The sequence below is a fragment of the Gavia stellata genome, chromosome 3, assembly GCF_030936135.1.
Source record: "Gavia stellata isolate bGavSte3 chromosome 3, bGavSte3.hap2, whole genome shotgun sequence".
NCBI lineage: Eukaryota > Metazoa > Chordata > Aves > Gaviiformes > Gaviidae > Gavia > Gavia stellata.
In genome coordinates this window covers 9,770,970-9,792,885 of record NC_082596.1, presented here as the reverse complement: position 1 = coordinate 9,792,885, position 21,916 = coordinate 9,770,970, and the positions used below count along the sequence as shown (strand labels likewise).

The 21,916-nt window shown below is 37.8% G+C and overlaps 1 protein-coding gene across 2 annotated transcripts in view; it reads left to right on the top strand.

The window, feature by feature from the left end:
- Positions 1 to 2,785: 2,785 nt before the first annotated feature.
- EFR3A (EFR3 homolog A) overlaps positions 2,786 to 21,916 on the top strand; it is a 79,107-nt gene continuing 59,976 nt past the window's right edge. The window contains exons 1-4 of one of the 2 annotated variants that reach the window (XM_059815291.1): positions 2,786 to 2,806; positions 16,079 to 16,155; positions 19,154 to 19,281; positions 21,223 to 21,373. In XM_059815291.1, the coding sequence (XP_059671274.1) occupies positions 2,794 to 2,806; positions 16,079 to 16,155; positions 19,154 to 19,281; positions 21,223 to 21,373 (369 nt within the window). In that variant the 5' untranslated portion in view covers positions 2,786 to 2,793. Of the gene's footprint in view, positions 2,807 to 16,068; positions 16,156 to 19,153; positions 19,282 to 21,222; positions 21,374 to 21,916 lie in introns of those variants that run through there. The other variant, XM_059815292.1, reaches the window with a different exon arrangement.

Here is a 21,916-nt window from a genome sequence, read left to right as displayed (position 1 = left end):
AAAAAAGCAAAGCTAAATCATATATCAAAACACTTATTTAAGACTCTTTGCTTTTTGGACATTATGTTCCAGATATTCACACTTAATCAGATGCTTGAAACACAGTTTGGTAGATAATGAGTTTTTTCAGAAACAGCTAACCTACTTATTGGCTGTATTCCCGACTTCAATTAATATTTAACTTAAAGGCAGATTTTATACTAAAATGAAATTGCTTGGACTAGAAAAATTATGTGTGATACAGGTGAGAACACCTGCTGACTATAAGAATGTATTTTACTTTTTTGTTGTAGCTATGCTTGCGATTTTTTTTCTTTTTTCTTTTCTTACTATTTTCTCTTGCTCTTACTTGTGCCATTAACATACTTAATTATATCTTTGCTTTTCAAGGTTTTGTTAGTAATGATTGATAGGTTAAACTGATTTTAGCTGCTGATTAGCAGGGCCTTGTATGGCTGACTGTAACATGCAAATTAAGAGAGCAAATAAATAAAAATAAGGATTTTGACAAATGTAATTTTCCCATATTCTTCCCTTTAATTACTGCTGTGACATTTACTAATATGAACATCGCCTATGCTGTTCTGTCAAATATTTGCCAGTTAGAAAGAGACCACTCTGGTTTAAGAGATACATGTATCAGTTATGTGGAAAATCTTCCATGATTTGGCCTGTTCTTGGTTACAGTGAAATGACTCTTGGTAACTTCAGAATGCTTCTCCAGGTATGCTCAGTGCATTGATTGCTTCTCATTAAACTAGATAACATTTTGTTTCCTCAGCTTTCTGAACACCATGTAGCTTTTTACCAGTTGTCTTTGCAGAGACAACTAGTCTGCAGTTGGTGTGTACTCGTGACTTCCCCAGTTTGTGTGAGGTGAAAGTAAATAGAACAACTGAATAGTGATTGTCTTTGTTCTTGGATGTTCGTGCTTTCAGTTAAGTTGCTTCATGGTCTTTAAACAAACAACCAACCCACCCTTCCCCCCCAACCAAAAAAAACCCAAGAAACTTTTAAAATTATAGTTTTCTTCTTGTATAGAACTTCCTTGCCAAGTGTAGGAAGGAAAACAGCACTTGAAATGGAATTTGAAGTAAATGAATTCTTAACTCGTATTTAATGTCCTTAATGCATTTTAAGAGGCAGATAACCTCCTCTTTTTGGGTTTCTTCCCTTACAACTATTTTGGGAAATTCATTTATTTGTCTTTTGCAATTCTAGTTTTTATTTTGTATATGATAAGTAAGTAATAACAAGATTGTTAAAGAGAATGGAAGATTTATTTCCCTGTGAAATACAGTTCTAAAATACCCGTGGTGGCTGGAGATATATTCCTAAATCTGTCTATAGAAATATTTCATGGGCTAAGCATGATAATGTTTTTAGTGAAAATTAAGCCATAGTTCTAATTTATAACTTTCTCCACTCTTTCTGTCTAACATAATTTTTCCTCACTTGGAATATGTTTGTCATGTACCCTTGATACTTTAAAACCCTAAAAAGGACCTTCCACTTAATGAAGCATTTTTCGCAATTGCTGTATTTTATAGGCAGTAGAAACCCTATTAGTTTTCTGATAGTATTGATGACTACTTAGAACAGTGTTAAAATAAATATATTATAATCCTATAAAATTTTCATATTTCGACCATTGGAGAAGACTTACATGGAGGAGTATCTCAAATCATTGTCTGCTGCTTGATTCTAGTACCTTAGAGGATGAGAAACATGAGCAGCCCTGTATCAAGTCCATCTTTCAACTACTAACCTAACCAACACAGGAACTTGAAAAACAGCTGCCAAGGGTGTGTCATGGTTTGGGCTTCCTTTGGCAGTTTGCCATTTGCTAGACCTAGGCCAGTAAAGGAAAATAACTGTATTTCAGAATATCTGTAACTATTATAATACTATGGTCACAAAATATGTAATCGATTCTTTACATAACAATATACAATAAATGCTTTCAATATGTAAATAGCTTAGATACAGATTTTCTTCAGATTATTTTCAGGTGATTGTCTTTTCTACACTGAAAAGAAAAGGTAGTAACTTCTCTAGATGTATCCTTTGATTAAGCTAAGAAAAAAACCCCAGGAACTTGTAGCTGGAAAACTGTAGCTCTTTGTACATCTGTTTATTTCACTCATGATACCCTAAGCAACTTTGTGTGCTATTGGGGTGATTCCTTCCATATTCTTCAATGAATGGTTGAAGAATGATTTATTTAAGACTTGTTAATTTTGAACAAGTGTTCATTTTGTTGTTTTCTGTTAGCTGTTAATTCTCTCTATGTACGCATCATCCTAACCCCATTTGTGAAAGTTAATGTTTAGGAGCAGTTCCATAGAAAGTGAAAGTTACTCTTATTAACACGTTGCAAATAATGTCTGGTAACATCATTAACATCGCTCCTCCTTTCATTCCTTCCATTTGTTTTGGAACACACTTCGGTAGAGCCAAGAAATGAATAATTTTGTTTCATCAATTCCTTGTCAAAACCTGAAAAAATTATTTTTTCAGCTTTTGTCATTTATGTGTGCGCAATCTGGGCATATAACATAGGAAATCAAACGCTTTAGAGGTGAACTTAATTCTGTCCCCCATCAAAGCCTTTATGTGCTTTTAAACTATACATGGACAGTTCACCGAATGTTAAAATGTAGCTTCATAGTTTTTTCAGGCTTTATTAAAATATGGCTGTCATTGTTATTTACAGAAATCGCTTTGCAACTGGTTTTCCTATCAGTCGATTAACCTTCATGTGCAGCATTGTTTGCTATTGATTTCTCAATCATGGGACGAAAGGGTAAGAAGGCTCATGCTGATTATGCATGCAAGTGTCCTATTTTGTATGCATGACAACAAAGAAAAATTGATTTTTGGGAGGGGGGTAAGTTTTCCACTATGTGATTAAATGCATGTCTCTGTGGAAAGACAAAGGTAAACTGCTTTTAAAAATATTTTGGTCTTCCCTTTACATGGTGTATGGACTTTCTTCCCCATCGTTGACCGCTAAGATCCCCAGTGGCTCTCTAGAGAATCAGGTACCTTGTGAATTGCTGAAGATGGAAGTTAGCTGTGTACATGACTCTTGGCTTTCAAAGAGTGCTATTTCATTTCTAGAAAGTTACATCGTTCAAGATTAATTAGTGCAGGAATTAGGCAGGAATGAGTAGAAAGTTGGGGTAGGTAGGTGAATGAGACTCTTCCTCATCTACTGACTTGTAGATTTCAGCTAATGGTCAAGTCCAAAGATGAACAGTCCTGGATTTTGCTGTCTTGAAGGTGCTTAGCTGAACAGCCAAAGTTCTGCTTGATTCCGTATTCTGGAGTTCGTGTCTATGAGGTATACTAGCAAATTCTGTTTGTAGCTGATGTGTTCAAGGGAATGACCTATGACTCTTACTGGTAACCCAGCTGGCTCAAAGAATACAAGCTTTTTGGTACCCGTGTAGAGGTCAATATGAAATTTTCTAACATAAGGGTCGTGTCATAATTGTTTGCATTTCAAAAGTTAAAACACTTAAAGAATCCTTGTCTTGCACAGGTATATTTAAGAAACTTAAGACTAGCAAGCCATTTGTAAACTAGGAAACTTCTTAATTTGCCTAAGGACAAAATACAACAATCAAATTAGTTAAATCTATTTATGGAGTACTTGCTGTTTTCTTGAACAGAAGTTTAAATCAGTAAATGTGTTTGTGTAGAGTGAATATTGCAGTAGTCTGACTTGCATGCTTTTAATTCAGAGCAAAAAGGTTTCATAAAGAGCTGTCTAGCCTTTGACAATTTATGTGTGCATATAACTGAGCTCATGAAATGAATGCTACTGAAGTACTCGTATGTTGTGTTTAAGAACTCTGGCTTCTTTAAAATATTAAATTGTTTTTCTAAACTAGAAACATGGCAGTAAGAATTAATCTTCTGTAAGGATGTGCAAAATCCCCAACAATCATGTGAGAAAAGATAAATATTTGATTTTTAAATAAACATTTTTTAGTTCTTTTTAAATTCAGTGGCTTTTAAAAAGATAGATTTGTGCCATGTAAAGTCTGAGTAGAATTCTAGACCCCAAGATTTTAAAAGAGAGTTGGCACCTGTATAACTCAGCCTTCCTTTTCATGTCTAACTTGAGATCTGTTAAAGGTCTCAGTCCTTTCATTTTTCAAGAAGAGCACAATTGTACTTGGACATGTTACAGTATTTTGAAATGGGCACCCCGAGTCTTTAATTGAGGTCTGTACTTTGGCTTGAAATGGGCACCCCGAGCCTTTTAATTGTGGCTTGAGAATGCTTACTCATTCCTTAGTAAGAGAATGAGTAAGGAATTTCAACCTAACACGTACCTATATCATGATACTAAATCAGTACTCCTTCCTGATACTTCTGTAAAGCTGTAAAGCTGTTAATATGTAAGGAAATATGTGAAGATAAATCTTCATGGATATTTTGTTGGTCTCCTTCTGTAGTTCTAACAAATACAGAATAATTTATGCAATTAAAACAGATTCTCCCATTTTCATTAAACTAGAACATAACTGTTTAATGATTAGAAAAGGACTTTAAGATGCTGATACCCTACTTTTGAACTTCATGGGTAATAAAATATGAATAGTTATTAAATAATAATCAATCCGTGTCTGGTATGATTGAGCTAGCAGAGTTCTCGTCTCGTAATAAATGCAGTGCAAGCTGGATCCAAGACTTTTTCTATATGCATGTGTTGTTGTGTTTGTGATCTGTTATTAGTTTAGACATGAGCTTAAAGTTCTTCAGAACTGACAGAACATTATCGTTGCAAATTGAATCTGATGTTGGAATTGCAGTGTGGTGAGGAGTGCTGGTTGTGGGGAAGAATGCTTGGGTTGCTGTGGAAACCAATGAGCCTGTGTGCCCATGGATGTCCTGTCTGGTTTCTACAGAAAGCTGAGACACCTAAGACTTGCTGAATAACAATATGGGTGTATATAACTTCTTCTTTGTGTATAAATATAAGGCTGTCTGACTCTTACACTGACCATCTCCTAGGCTGAACAGTTTAGTTTGGTGGGAAACAGAGTGGTGGTAGCAAAGGGATATAGCCTTTAGGTGCTGAAGATGCACAGAAGAGCAGCTGCATGTATGTTCCTTTTGTACTCTGTGGCTGGTGACAAATTACAGGAGGGGGTAAACTGCTTTTTAATTAGCTGGGATACGTATTTTTAGATAGGCATATGTTCTACCCTTAAATCTCACTGTTTTGGAGAGGAGAAGACAATTCAGAACCTTGTAACAGCTGCTTTTCAGTTATTCTGGGAAACCTGAATCCAAGTTGGAGCACTTTTCAGAACTAATGAGAAAGATAACAACCACGAGTATATTTTATAATTAAGATTAACCTAGAAGGAGGGTTTTTTTAGAGTAACTTCTGTCTGTCATGTCTGTGTTTAAAGCTGTTAATACTGAAAAGTTGTTGCACAAACTTCTGCTTGCTTTTTGTAGCACAAAGCTGCTCTTCTATAAGGGCAGGATGAACTGGGTAAAGCTGTCTGCAGAGAAAAAGAAAGTGTGTAAAATAGAGTGTATGGGCAGCTCCGAGTACCTGTTATTGATAATAAGTAAAGAGATTTTTTCAAATCCTGGATTCCAAATTATTTTAATGCTCTCCTATATGTATGTTCACATGTCCAAATTGCAATATCCTGTTTTGTAAATACTTTCTGGGAAAATCAAATGGGTAGGTATAGACGCAAACAGGGTATTTAATTGAAGATTGGTGAGACTTGAACAAAAATTTGAGTTGTTAAGCTTATGTATCTTCTGTGACTGTTTTTTCAACGTAACATTACAAGATTTTGGTTTAGCATTTTATTTTTCGATAATGCCAATACAATTTAAACCCTTTGTTAGTGAACAGGAACAGATGTTTTTTCATATTTTGAGCCCTGTGTATGTGCCTCAGAATTGCTGCACTCAGTTTTCTCAGTGTGGATACCACAGAATGTTTCTAGATTCACAGAGAAGTTTTCATCCATTCTCTTTCTTATGTTGCTTTCTATGTACTCTGTGTGTGGGAATCAAATTTATGCAATGTGGTATTGAACTACTTGTATACAGAAAGTTTCCTTTTTAATTAGGAAATGTTTTTCAAAATTTGTGTATATGTACTGAAGTCTGTAGCTGAGTGTGCTCAAATGAGGGTAAAACTTTTTTTGAAGGTCTGGCCATGCTTATGTTGGCATTTGGGGTGTATTAATAGAAAAAAGGATATATAGAACAACACAGTCTTACATGTCCTATATACAGTTCAGTGGTTTACTCTGAACAAATTAAAATCTAGTTCCCTGAGCTAAACCTTTCTACTGCATTAACTTTGAGGCTTCCAGAAAGAGGGCCTGTGAACCTTTGCTTCCTCATCATTGGGACTTTTAATCATGGCGCACATGCTGTTGTCACTCACAAAGTTTCTCACGCCTTATTTTTCTTCATGATGCAATTCAAGTGACAATGTGGTCTACTTCAGCGTTGTGTATTTGGGCAACATGTGCTGCAAGGCACCGTTGAGCAGGAGTGGAGAATTTAATCCTCCCAGCCTAGATACAGCAGTCATAGGACACCTGTGATAAAGAAGTGACGCAACTGTTCTGAGCATCATTTTCTCTGAGGAAAAAGATGGGCAGCACCATAAGATTCTGGGAGTTCTTACCACTGCAGCTGTGTTCCTCCCCTGTGGATTGGATCAAGAAAACAAGCTGCATTGTCTTAAGAAAATGGAAAAAGCAGCAGTAGTCAGGAAACTTCTTCATGCTTCATTCAGATTTTTCAATGTATGAAGTTTCAGGTGTTTACCACCCTGAGAAGACTTGCAACTCTTGGCACTTCTGACCAGTTACTTATTGGCTTGAAGTGAGCTTGTCTTCTGTAGGGCAGGTGATGGTCAAAGTTTACCAATGCCATCCTTCAAGCTCTCTTCAAAGAGTGCAAATGTGTAGTATTGACAAAATCTTCATGACCTTCCAAAAGCAGGGAATGTTTTGATGCTGTTCCATCTATTGCTTGGTGTAGGGAGGCCACAGCTTCAAAAGCAGAAGAGGCTACTATAAATTTCAATTGACCAGCAAAGTAGATCTTTAGACATTTTGGCAACTTTCCCATGTGTCAGGAGTTGTGCAGTTTCTTTCATGACTCTGACCTTGGAATCAAGAGATTTGCTGAAAGGCAGAACTGTTCATGGTGTTTGGGTGGCTGTTTGTGTTCTAAGAGATGCTAAGTAATCCATATGTGCTACTGCCGTAAGCCTGAGACTAAATGTACTATTAATTGTAACATAACCACATTTACAATGGGAGCTTGTATAATTTGCAGTATCACTGCTAGATGGTTGACTTTGCTTTAGCCCGTACTTCATAGCCCCTGCCATGCCCTAATGCTCTGGCTAAAGTTGTATCCAGACCCATGTTCTTGTCCTGGCTTCCTGATGATGCCCTCTTCTTGCCCTCCCCTCTCCTCAAAATACAGGCATATACAAGAGGTGTTGCTTTAAAGGCAATGGCTTAATTCACATTAATTCCTGTAGCAAAACAGAAGTGAGCAGCAAGTGTTCAAACAATGAAATAACTTTCTTCCTTGCTGGGAATGAGGGCTGTGTCCAGTAGTCTATGAGGACATGCAATGGGAATGGGAGTGTGGAACATCTAGTTTAGAACTTTTAAAACTAGAACTGGGTGTGAGGGGAGTGGCACAGAGACAGTCCCTGTTGACTCTCTGCCTTGCTTCCTGGAGCTGGGACTGGGAAGAAAAGGTTTGACTAGCTTGAGCATCTGTGAGGGATTAGAATAGAATAGAATCATTTAGGTTGGAAAAGACCTTTAAGATCATCAAGTCCAACCGTTAACCTAACACTGCTAAGTCCACCACTAAATTATGTCCCTAAGTGCCTCATCCACATGTCTTTTAAGTATCTCGAGGGATGGTGAGTCAACCACCTCCCTGGGCAGCCTGTTCCAGTATCTGACAACCCTTTCAGTGAAGAAGTTTTTCCGAATATCCAATCTAAACCTCCCCTGGCGCAACTTGTGGCCATTTCCTCTCGTCAAGTTCATTCCTGCTTTCAATATTGGGTTCACAAGTGAACTCCCTGCTGCTGCTTGTCTTGTTACCTTTCAACCATGCCTTGTATAGTGTCCTTCCTCTCCTTCAAGCCCAATGTCCATCTCAGTCCTGGGGTGCTGCAGCATCTTCTGTAGAATGGTCTTCCGTGTTAGATGATGCTTCTTACATGCAACAAGGTGGAAGGGGATGTGCAGGTGTTGCAGCCCCCCTGCTCAGTGGAACCCATGGAGGGAGTGTAAAGCAAGTTTGTTGGCCTTTGAGTGCCTACAAAGGTTCGAGCATACTTATCTGTCACCTAAAGCTATCTTCTGCAGCTGTGAAGTGTTCAAGGGTGCGGTATTCTGAAAATTGCTCATCTGGGTTAGAGAATAAGGTGAAGCCAGGCTTTGAATAGGATAGTCTGTCTGGTACTGGGAGCTTACTTCTATGCCAGAATCATCGCTGTGCTGGGGCGACTCTGTCCTCCTCTATCCACTGATCTTGGGAGGCACCAGGCGTTTGGACCAGGAGAGACGGATCAAAGTATTCGTGTTAAGTAGTGCGAGTAGAAGGAGGCTGTTGTGATAATGTCAATCCCTCTTTACTTTTTTATTCTGAATTAAATATCAGGTGAAGAGGTAAGGGGCACAAACTTGATCATAGGAAGTTCCATCCAAACATGAGGAGGAACTACTTTACTTTAAGGGTGGCAGAGTACTGGAACTGGCTGCCCAGAGAGGTTGTGGAGTCTCCTTCTCTGGAGATATTCCAAACTCTCCTGGACGCATTCCTGTGCAACCTGCTCTAGGTGAACCTGCTCTGGCGGGGGGGGTTGGACTAGATGATCTCTCCAGAGGTCCCTTCCAACCCCTATCAGTCCGTGATTCTGTGAAGGATATCCTGCTCGCTCAGTGTACTACTGGATGAGGCCTTTAAGTACAGTGGGTATTTTGTCATTGTTATCAATCTGCTCTGTGCTCTACTACTTGTCTGAGTGGTGGAATAATGCCAGTTCACGTGCTTCAGAGATTATACAAAGCGCTATGAGCCTCCTTTTCCCTCCCCTTCTCCTTTAGTCCAGTAGTTTGCTTATATCCCCATTTTTCACTGATTTACAAAACACCTTGCTATGAAATCAGCATTTGTTTAGAAATAGGAGTATCATGACACAACCCCCCTTTTCTTTCCTCCTCTGGGTTTATCACCTAAAACTCATTTCCTGACTGCAAACCTAGTATTGAAAGCAGGAATCAAAGTTGGACTTTGCCCAATTTTTTTCCCATGAACAGGTCATCTGTGCCAGCTGTGATGGAGAGAGGTCAAGGAGATTTATGTAGACATGTCTTTCCAGGTGTCTTCTGAAGTCAGAGTGACAAAATTTCCTTTTTGTATTGCTTTAGTGATGAGAAGTAAATGACCTTGTTATGGCCAGCTTAATAGGAAGGTAAGTAAGGACAGGAACTAAGAAGCAAAATTCATAATAAGCTATGGAGATTCTTTCACTGGAACCGGATTAATTTTAGATATTCTTAATGCTATATTAAAAATAGAGAGTGCTGGTACTATCTCAGAGTAGGAAAGGAGGAGGCGGTGTTGAAGAGAACAGAAATGAGCAAGAAAAACAAAGTTACTGTGTGAAGACAACAAAGGTGGGAGAAAGAAGAGTCAGTGTGGAAACACTGCAGGCAGTGGAACTTGTGAAAAAGAATGCAACCAGAGAAGTTGATGTAATGGAAAACTTCCTTTTAATGGATTATAAGTCTTTAAAAGGCACCGTTCCAAAGATAATATCTTCCCTGGGGATTTGTTTTAATTGCTAATGGTTCTGAAGAGAATACTTCGTTGAAGAAGCTTAGTGGTAAGCCTTATTTGACTAGGTTGGGGTTTTCTTTTTTCCTTCTTCTTACTAGTAGCTTGACATGCATTGTCATTTCTCGTTTTCACAAAAAGCTTATATTCAAATTATTTTTGCATGCTTTTCACTGCATCGTGCTGTGCATCTCTCCTTGTTCATTCAAGTATAGAAGAACACACCTTGAAGTCATATCGCACCAGAATTACCTTTATAATTAGCTTTACAGCTCTACTGTAAGAATAAATTATTGGGACAAAGTTGGTTTTGGTTTTTTTTAATTTGTTTCAAATTATCTAACCACCAACATACTTTTAAAAATAAATATAAAATTGCCAAACCTAGGTAGTGGATGGAATTTTCCACATTGGCTGTTACTGAGAATTTGCTATCATGGGGGTCAGAAGTTGACATAAAGATGAATATCGTGTTCTCAAGACAGAAATTTCATCTGCGTGTTGGACATTGTCTTTGCTGTGTTTTGGTGGAGAGAGACTGGAAACCAGCTGTTTAGAAGTCAAATAGCACAGGGGTGGGAGGTGGGGAAGAGGAGAGGCTTACCTGGGGGATGGGACTTCATCCTGTCTAAATGATGAGTCCTCTGTTCTCCCTGGGAGTGCGTTACAGGGACATTGCAATGGCTGATGAACGCGTCCTTACAGCAGTTGTTCTTTTTATAGCAGGTTGAAGAATATTTTTAATTAACTCCCTTATATGGCCAGAATAATTTCCTTGTTCTAAAATATTTGATCTGTTTTTAATAGTGGAAGGGGAATGCCCTTGAAAATAGTTTTAGTTCTGAATTAAATGCATCAACTGATGTTAACAGTTCAAAACTAACCAGGTATGGTTAGTGTAGTAGTTGAAGTGTTATTTTATGCACTTCCCTCTGGATGCTTGAAACAAATTTCTTTTTGTTTATATTTCTCATCTCAGATATAGAAAAATAAGTAAAATGAAAGTTTGATATATAAAAGTGAAGTACTCTATTTTTACATAGTTATATTTAAGTACATTGAGCAACCAAGTGTAATTTTAATATTGCTCACTTTCTTGATATTAGCAAAACATGCATTTATCTGTAGATTCAAATTTCTATGTTAATTATGCTGGTTTTTGATAAATGAGACTTTTTATTTTTTTTTAAATCCTGGAAGATAGACAATAAAGATATAGACAACCACATCCAAGCTTGGGACATACCAAAAATATTCAGTGAGTGAACATGAAATCCTGGTTCAGGTTGCTAATGTTTTGCAAACAGCTGACAACAATATTAGACAGCGTTACAAAATTTTGGAAGAAATTCTAACATTAGATAAATAATACAATTCACTTGTTTCTGTTTTGCTAGGTTTTCATAAAGAGGAAAATAATCTGACAGTTTTAAACTTGATGGGCAGAACTTGGTGTTTTATGTTTAAAGCCAGCTTGAAGGTTTGTTTTTCTGTAATTTTGTATAAGTAAGTTGTAGTAGTGAATATTCAGACAAACTCATTTAAAATAAAACTTTTTGTAATGTGTATTTTTTTAATTCACACGGTAGGGTTTCTGTAGTAAGCTATGTGGTGACAGTTTCTGTGCAGCTTAGTGTTTTCTCCAAATTTATTTGCAGTAAACGCTAGTTTATTAGCACTAGCCTCTTAAGTCTAGAATTGGTATGGAATTGTTATTTAGTGGAAATTACTAGTTGTGATTTTATTATAAACAGTACCTTATAATTTCCAGGGTTTATAAAAATACCTATATGAAAATCCTGTATTTGTGTTACCCAAGTGGATGTAATGTAGGAAGTAAAACGATAAAATGATGAGAAGTAATGGGAAGCCAGAAAGTAACATCAGAATTGCTTAACTCAAAACTGATTTTCTACCTGACGTATCATAATCTTTGTGAGTAAGGATATTAAGGATTTAAATTCTGTAATCCTTGCTTCTTTAATACTATCTCTAATAATAGTTCAGAATTTATTTTATTAACCTATTAGTGCTTCTCTAATCTTAGAGGTAGACCCTTCTGTTTAAAAAACCTTTTTGGTCAGCAGTCTGCCTTAAATAATTTTTTTTCTGGCCATTCTTCAGCAAGATCAAATGAGTACGTTTTGCTAAAATATTTATCATTCTACGGTCGTATGTGGCAGCTGACTGAACACAGTTTTTTCTGAAACTATACTGATTTTTTGTTTCTAGTCACAGAAATAATGAACTGCGTGTTCCGGGGAAGTTGAAGTAATGTCTTTGTGCAGTTTCATTCAATGAGCTGTGAATCACACGTTGACATTGTATCTTTTATTCTTTTCTCTTTTTTTGTGCCTGGCCTTGTTAACAGAATTTGATACTGAAGTTTTTCACGTGTTTGGTGGCTTTATGTAGATGTCACAGAGCTAATCAGATAAGCTTGCAGTGTTGCAGAGCCCTCGCGTGAAGTAACTGCTTCTGTGCTAGTGTGAGAGCGCTAATTTCTGAAAAAGGAGAAAGTACTCGAGAAGTAAAATCATATCCAGGATGAGGCAGTATGTTCAAGTTCCAACTGTTGAGCAAGAAAAAGCCTATGATTATAATACTGCTTTTGAACCAAGACCATGCATGTGTTTGGGTAGGTGAAATTACCATTTTCTGTTAATGTGGACTGTTTCTTCTTGCTGCTATTGTGTAGAATAAATGAGTGTAAAAAGAAGTACCCGTACACCTGGGAAATATGTACAGTCTTAACATGTAAAATGCAGATTACAGGACTCCTTTAGCAGAAGAGAACATGCATGTTTAAACTTGGAAAATCCCGCTACTGGAAAAGTAAACAATAAGTATTTTTTAAACCTTTTACTTTGGCTATCATGTAACAGTGTGAACTTCTCTGTAGATATTGCTTTAACATTTATATTTACTTGTATAAAACGATGTAAAGATGTCTTCAAGGGGGAGATGATTAAAATGCAAATTTTGCTTGACACTGAAAGGGAATTGTCATCGGACTTTTCATCAATAAACCTGCATAAAATGGAACAAGTTCTCTTTACCTGGCTTAGCGTTCTGTAGACCTACAAAACAGCTTATTTGTGTGAAATGAATGTGTTTATTTGGATCAGCTTTTATCTGTGTTAAATCTGTATCCAAGAAGTAAAGAATACATTTTCAGTTGCTCAGCTTCTATCCATCTTTTACAACATTCATTTTTTCTGCTCTACACAGTGAAATCTTCCTAAACTTTGGGGTCTTTTTTCTAAGTTCAGTCTATTTTTAATGTATGTTGTTAAGACTTGATTTTTGTGGTGGTTTTTTTAATATTCATACTTTTTTTAAACCTATTCCTATGTTTTTATTAATCTTTCCTGGTTATATCAAAACACTGAGCAATGATTAAGAGTTTTTGCACAAAATCTGTCTCATGACTGTTGATTGTTTGGGGTTTTGCTTTTGGTTTTCTTTTTTCTGTGTTCTTTGGAGAGCCTGTCACTTAATTTTTTTCCTGATTGTGTTCTGCTTAAATTTCTCTACTCAGAATATCTTTGGGGGCCGAAAGCTTTGATAGATTAAGTCTTGCTTTCTGATACTTGAATGTTCTGTTTAGGAAGTTCTTTTACTGACATTAACATTCATATTAATTTTAGTTTTATATTTTGATGATAGAGAATTCTTTGAAAAGTTTGTCTGTTTTTTTTCATGTAAACTGTGCTATAATTAAATGCATAGCAATGTAAAGATACTACTGAAAATCCAGGATGGGGAGAAGAGAAAATTTTCAAATCTTATGCAATATACTTATTGTTAGGCCTTTTTTTTATGTCAAAATTAACTGTGTGCCATAAATGTGAAGAGCAGTATTTGGACGATATTGAGTTTGCATTAACTGAAACCATCGGGTAAGGCTGCCAGAATGAGTTGGTACTGATACCTGATATTTTTTATCCTTCTCAATGGAGTAACTGTATCCAGGTTTTATGTTAAATTTATGTAATTGACAAGGTTCTAAAGCATCGTTTGAAGATGTAAATTGTGGTTCCTTGCAAGGATTTTTTTCTTCTGTCACTTAAAGGAGAAACTAACTCTAAAAGTATTTTAATTGCCTCTGTCTTGCATGCAATATTTTACAATATTTTCTGTTCTTGTTATGTTTTAGATAGCTGTAGCAAAATATTTTACTACAGTTATTGTAAGAATATTTTGTTATACTTAGTAGTAATCAGCCATACTGTTTACTCTGGACCAATGTCAGAGGTCCAGAAGGTAGAAAATCAAGTAGGAAGACACAAGTACGGAGTGTGGAGCCAGGTGTGGAGCTGCATACCTAACTCAAGACACATTTAACAATATTAGGTCTTGTTTTGGTGGGTTTTGATGGTCATACTTGAATTTCCCAATACTGAGTGATATACTAGACACTAATGAAGTATAGCCCTTTTTTATTATGATGTTACTTACTTTTAAAATGTTACACAACATTACTTTCAATAGAATATTTTTGTACAACTGTCTGAATTATTTCTGGTAATTCTCAATATTCCAGTTCTTTATTCCTTGAGTGCTTTTTGTTTTCATAGTTATGTATTGAAGTCTGTGTTCATCTCTACTGGTGATGTATGACTCTCTAATTCATGAACTGAGTTAAAAGACTACTGAGGAGAACTTAGAGTTAAAGCGTGGTTTTACAATCATAGATCTATCTTTGATAATTGCTTTTGATTAAATAAATTGCAAGAATTAAGTTGTCAGACTATAAGCAGAACTCATTTTTTTTGTCCAAAAGACAAGTAGTATCAGAAAACAGGTGGAATACAGGGAGAATGTCTACTAATGTAGTCTTGTAATAAAAACAAGTACAGCTGGGGCAGTCTTTGTCACGAATCTCCCAGACATTCTGATAAATATGGTTAAAAACAATGTAAGTAAAGAAACACAGATCCTGATGAATTTGTCTAATACTTCTTCACAGCCTGAAAAATTTGCAGATAAACTGTAATCATCAAATTTATAGCCAAGATACCCTTTATCCTTTTCCCTGTTTTGATTCGTAGTAAAAGCTTTTGCAGCTTTTATTATTTTTAGCAAAGTGTTCTATGATTTTTTGGACTACATAACTGGATACCTTTAAGATATTTATAAGATATTTAGCTACTCTGAATGCTCTAGGTATTGAGATTTGAAGGACCAGAAAGCCACTGATCTGCATGCGCACTTGGTATATTAATATTCAGTGTATTATTTTCTACTTAGTAGTTCTTTGCATCAGAGCTCCTTTAATGTTGGTCTGACACCTGACTGGTGAGATAGTCTGATAATATGTCCAATGAAATATTTAAAACCTGATTTGTCAAAACATTTAAACTCTTTGGGAATAAATCTGCACTGCTAAAACAGTTGGAAAGATATCAAGAAAATTTTTTTATTTTCTTTTTGTGCTGAGTTTTTACTTCAGGTGCTATTTTTTAATATAAACTGGAATTACTCCAGCGTTCTAGTAGCCCTGAGTGCTAGAAAAAACAAACCATACTTTGTAGGTTTCTATCTTCTTAGAGCAGGCAGTATGACTCTCTTTAAATTAATAAAATTGCAAGTTACATATATTGTTCTGATTATATGAGTACAGTATTAGTAGTAGCGTAGAAGTGAGATCAGAAAAACTCCTTTCTCCACTTCAAGTGACTGTCTTTTGTCCGATGCCCAGTAATAAAATAGTGGGATAATGAAGGGGGAGCTTGTTTTGTATATTGTGGTTTATATTGTTGTATATTGGTGCCTGTAAAACAGAAGATTTCATAGTTGGCTTTTTTGTGGAAGCCTGAACATAATGCATGTTTAGTTATGTTTTCAGTGAGCATTCAGAATGAAAATAAAACAGCAAATGAAGTAGCCTTGGTTTTAATATCACTAAATTTTGAAATGTCTTGATTTTTCTGCATGTTTTTAAGTATGGCTGGATGACAGGTACATTTCTAGTACCCAAGATGCTTGCGTATTTTCTCATGTATTACATTATAATAGTAGTTTTGCTTATTTGACTTCTAAGTTATTTTCAATTACTTTAATTTTGATTTATTGCTGATAGTAACAAGCAGCTGAATTCACTGTGTCTTTTTCCTCCTTGCTTGTCAGCTAGTCACTTCAAATTAAAATACGGGAGCTCCTAAAACTAAATTCTCTTGGGTAAATCTCTCTGCAGGAGTGTGCTGTTGCTGTGCTGCTTTGCGACCTCGCTACAAGCGTCTGGTAGATAACATATTTCCTGAAGATCCAAAAGTGAGTGATGACTTTAAAATTTCAAGGGATTGCCGTTTGAAATTTTTTGGTTAGTAACTAATGCTGTAGCAATTTTTTTATTATTTTTTATTTTCTATTTTAACATTTTACAGTAAATGCTGCTTTAGCACTTCATAGCTTTAACAGGAGTTAGCAGAATAATTTAGCTGGAAGCGGAACTCTACAGATCATCTGTAATTCCCTTTTCAAAGCAAGACTGTGCATATTGAAGAGTGAAATTGGTATGTTTTGTTCAGAGAAACAGAGGTTTAGTTAAGCAGGGTATTCTGCAGCAGAGGTAGCACTTAACTTCATAACTACTTAGAACTGCAAACGCTTGTTTTGTTATGTTTGCAGGTGTGAATATTTTCTGCTTTCAATTTTCTAACTCTTGACGTATTGACTGTGTAAGTTTTTATAGTTCTGATAGATTGTTGTGATCCAAAGAGGTGGTTTGTTGTTGTTGTTTTTCAATTTCTAAAATTATTCATATACAGTTTTTTCATTTCACTTCAACAGTCTTGGAGCTATATTACAACCCAGCTCTTCCTCTCTGTGAAAATAAATAAATTCTATGTTGCCATGTAGTAATGTCTGTATCTATACATAATCATGTGGTGGTCAGACTAATCGAGAGCTTATATTACTGCTGCTGAATTTTTTTTTAAATGTGTTACCAGATTTTGTTATCTTTATTGTAGTAGAAGTAAGCAGAACAGTCAGCATTGGTATAACATTTGGCTTATATCTTAAAAAGTACGCGGTCTTTTCTTTAAAATACGATGTTACTGAGTGCAAGTTACTATATAAGCGTATGTTAATGGCTTCAAAGAAAATGTTTTCTGTATATACAGTACGTTGAAAGCGTGGAACAATATGGTTTTATAAATTTATTTCTTTTAATCTACTTGTTTGATATAGGTGTAGAAAAACCCATACTTGCTACAGTCGTAGTCTTACAGCTTTCATTTCACTCAGTAGCTCTGAGTTGGCACTCCTTAGTCTCTCCTTTTGTTGATATTTATTGGCTCAGTGCAGGATACAAGCCAGTCCATAATGTTTCACTGAGTTACAGGCCTTTTCTAAAATATGAGAAGACTTGATTGATAAAATGCATTAGTTAATAATGAGTGTGTTAAAAGCTTCAGTCATTTATTTGAAAAAGATAATGTTTTTCTGAACTTCTAGGCGGAAAAAAAAAAGACAACAAAATGTTTTATCCTTCTTACCTGATAGTTATTAATTATAACCTCACCTGAGGAAATCTGTATCACAGTTCACATTGGAACTAGTAATAGAATCAGAATGGTTTGAGTTGGAAGGGTCCTTGAAGATCACCTAGTTCCAACCCCTCTGCCATGGGAAGGGACAGGTTCCACTAGACCAGGTTGCTCAAAGCCCTGTCCGAATCTGGCCTTTAACACTTCCAGGGTTGGGTCATCCCCAGCTTCTCTGGGCAACATGTTCCAGTGCCTCACCACCCTCATGGTGAAGAATTTCTTCCTTATATCTAATCTAAATCTACCCTCTTCCAGTTTAAAGCCATTACCCCTTGTCCCATCACTACATGCCCTGGTATAAGTCCCTCTCCAGCTTTCTCATAGGCCCCCTTCAGGTACTGGAAGGCTGCTAGAAGGTCTCCCTGGAGACTTCTCTTCTCCAGGCTGAACAACCCCAACTCTCTCAGCCTGTCTTCATAGAAAAGGTGCTCCAGCCCTCTGATCATCTTCATGGCCCTGCTCTGGACACACTCCCAACAGGTCCATGTCCTTCCTGGGGGGGCAGTGCCCAGAGCTGGATGCAGTACTCCAGGTGCGGTCTCACGAGAGCAGAGTAGAGGGGGAGAATCACTTCCCTCAACCTGCTGGTCACGCTTCTCTTGATGCAACCCAGGATGCAGTTGGCTTTCTGGGCTGCAAGCACGCACTGTCGGCTCATGTTGATCTTTTCGTCAGCCAACACCCCCAAGTCCTTCTCCTCAGGGCTGCTCTCAATCCATTCTCTGCCCAGCCTGTATTTGTGCTTGGGATTGCCCTGACCCAGGTGCAGGACCTTGCACTTGGCTTTGTTGAACTTCACAAGGTTCACACGGGCCCACCTCTCAAGCCTGTCAATGTCCCCCTGAATGGCATCCCTTCCCTCCAGCACGTCGACCACACCACACAGCTTGGTGTCATCGGCAAACTTGCTGAGGGTGCACTCAATCCCACTGTCTATGTCGACGACAAAGATGTTAAACAGTGCCCATCCCAGTACCAATCCTTGAGGAACGCCACTCGTCACTGGTCTCCACTTGGTCATTGAGCTGCTGACCACAACTCTCTGGGTGCAACCATCCAGTCAATTCCTTATCCACCAAGCGGTCCAGCCATTAAATCCATTTAAATCCATGTCTCTCCAATTTAGTGACAAGGATGTCATGCGGGACAGTGTCACATGCTTTGCACAAGTCCAGGTAGATGATGTCAGTTGGTCTTCCTATATCCACCAAGATGTTAATCTTTGATCTGGTTCTAATAATTAGCCTTCAGGTACCCTGTATGTCAGCTGTGTCAAGATTTGACATTGAAGAAATGAAATATTTAAACTACAATATTGTTTGTATATAGCATCAAAATGATGCATGAAATATACTTGGCGGGGGGGGGGGGGGGGGCCAGCAGGAAATGGGAAAAGAAAAAAATTACATTGTACCAGTAAGGAAAAAATGTGTCTTAGAACTGATGACATATCTCACTAAATACCTTCTTTTGGAATACCTATTCCTCCCTGAAAAAAAGGTGGAGGAAGATAGTTGCTTCATTTCTTTAAAAAATGTTTTACTTAATTTTTTATGTTGCTGATTTTTGCAGCCAAGCTATTGACAATTTTGCTCAAAAATTGGGGGTTTTTTTAGTAGCTTATTCCCATCTGTACGGCTCAAATCTTTCAATGTTGAGTAGGCAAAAGGAAAAACACTTTAAAAGCTTTATACTTTCTGTGAACTTTTTTATTTTAGGATGGTCTTGTTAAAGCTGATATGGAGAAGCTGACTTTCTATGCGGTTTCTGCACCAGAAAAGCTGGATCGAATTGGTGCTTACCTAGCAGAGAGACTGAGCAGAGATGTTGTCAGACATCGCTATGGGTAAGGAAATAAGTCACAGCATTAAGAATAGTTGCTAACAGCTAGCTGCATTTCATCATATTTGTTCTGATTGCTTTTAGGAGGTAAGACAGATCCAGTCCCTTTGTGGTGAGTTAACCTTGGCTGGCTGCCAGGTGCCCACCCAGCTGCTCCCTCACTCCCCTCCTCCTTGGCAGGACAGGAGGAGTAAATAAGATGGAAAAGCTCGTGGGTTGAGATCACTCACCAGTTACCGTCATGGGCAAAACAGACTTGAATTGGGGAAGATTAATTTAATTTATTGCCGATTAATAACAGAGTAGGATAGTGAGAAATGAAAACTAAAAACACCTTTCCCCCACCCCCACTTCTTCCCAGGCTCAACTTCACTCCTGAATCCTGTACCTCCTACCCCCTCCAAGCAGCGCAGGAAGATGGGGAGTGGGCGTTGCGATCAGCTCATAACACTTTTTCTCAGTTGTTCCTTCCTCCTCATGCTTTTGCTGTGCTCCAGCATGGGGTCCCTCCCACAGGATACAGTCTTTTACGAACTTCTCAAACATGGGTCCTTCCTACGGGTTGCAGTTCTTCAAGAACTGCTCCAGCACGGGTCCTTTCCACAGGGTACAGTCCTTCAGAATGGACTGCTCTGGCGTGGGTCCCACATAGATCACAGGTCCTGTCAGAAAACGTGGTCTTCTCTCCATGGGCCACAGCTCCTGCCAGGAGTATGCTCCAGTGTGGCCTTTCCAAGGGCTGCAGCTTCCTTCAGGGTACATCCACCTCCTCCAGCGTGGAGTTCTGCACGGGCTGCAGTGTGGATATCTGCTCCCCCGTGGTCCTCCATGGACTGCAGGGGGACAACCTGTGTCACCATGGTCTTCACCACCAGCTGCAGGGGAATCTCTCCTCCAGTGCCTGGAGCACCTCCTCCCCCTCTGTCTTCACCAACCTTGGTGTCTGCAGGGCTGTTTCTCACGTATTTTTTTACTTCTCTTTCACAGCTGTTGTACAATGTTTTTTACTCATTCTTAAATATGCTATCACAGAGGTGCTACCAACGTTGCTGATGGGCTCAGCTTTGAGCAGCGGCAGGTCTGTCATGAAGCCAGCTGGAGCTGGCTCTGTCTGACATGGGAACAGCTCCCGGTGTCTTCTTGCAAAAGCCACCCCTGCAGCCCCCCTGCTACCAAAAACCTTGCCATGTAAACCCAATACGCCCTTGAATGTCATTCCAGGGTATTGGGAAGGGGGGTATCTTTCTTTTCAGCCCTTTTGTCTAAATTGTATTTAAATGTGAACTTTAAAACTCTGTCGTACTCTTAAGTCCTATTTGAGCTAGAAATTTGAAAGAATGCAGAGTCAAAAGAGGGAGAAGATTTTAAAGAATGCGGAAATAGAGTAGGAAAATACTGAGTCTAGGAAGTCGCAATATCCATCTCAGGCCATCATTATTGGCCTTCATGATGTCAAAAGCTATTTTTATAACTTTATAGAATGGGTTAATGGCCATTCTTCAGGGTAATTAATTTTGTTCCCTGCTTTTCTTTACTCTTTCTCATTTACTTAGCATGTCGTCTGACTGTGCGGGAGCATGAATAAGTTGTTGGCTTTCCATACTGGGATTTGGATAGACAGAGGAGCTGTAGAGTAGAAAGCTGGGGCTTATAGTCAGAAATAAAATGTGCTAGAAAAGAAAATTGAACTATATTTACTCTGTTACCAAGTCTTATGACATCTCTTCTAAAAATAGTCTCTTCCCCTCCCCTCGACCCCATTAAAGAAAAAAAAAGAAGTTGAATGTAGGAAAAACCAATAACTTCCATTTTTATATAATGCAAAAATATATGCTGTCTGCCTTTTGTTTTCTAATTTTTGTAGTAATAAGTACCTAAATTGAATTAATTGAGGTAATGATAAATGTAGCACGTGTTTATGTGAGTCTCTCTAATTAATTTTCAGGTATGTTTTAATTGCCATGGAGGCATTGGACCAACTTCTAATGGCTTGCCATTCTCAAAGCATAAAACCGTTTGTGGAAAGTTTCCTTCATATGGTGGCCAAGCTTCTGGAATCAGGCGAACCAAAGCTGCAAGTTCTTGGAACTAATTCTGTGAGTAAACTCAGATACTAAATTGAATCAGAATAAGTCTTTGCTTATTTGCTATGGGAAAGTAGTTTCAGAAGTCACGAAGTATCTGCCAGTTGATGTGAATTGAGAAGATTCTGTACGTGGCAGGGTATACCATTTGGGCTTAAACATAGAGCAGATACCAGCTGGAGGCAGAAAAACTGTTTCCTTACAGTCTCTAAAATTCTTTTGATGGCTGGGCTCATCCCCTGCAGAAATAACTACTTCTTCTGGAAGGAACAGGAAAGCTGTTCTGTGAATTCATATTTTGAATCTTTAAACAGACCTCCTGGGGCCATTGTATTGGTAAGACAGTTTTTTCTTGCTCTCCAGCAATGAGAGCGATGATGTGAGAAGGAGGAAGTAATATCCTCCTCCACAGCACTGGCACTACACAGAAAAATTCCTGTTAGCTGAAAAGTAGCCAGGAGGCAAACTATTTCAATATTACAACCTTACCATCTTATTAACTTAAATATTTCAGGATTCAGATCCAGGTTTGAAGGGCATAACAAAAAGTGTCAA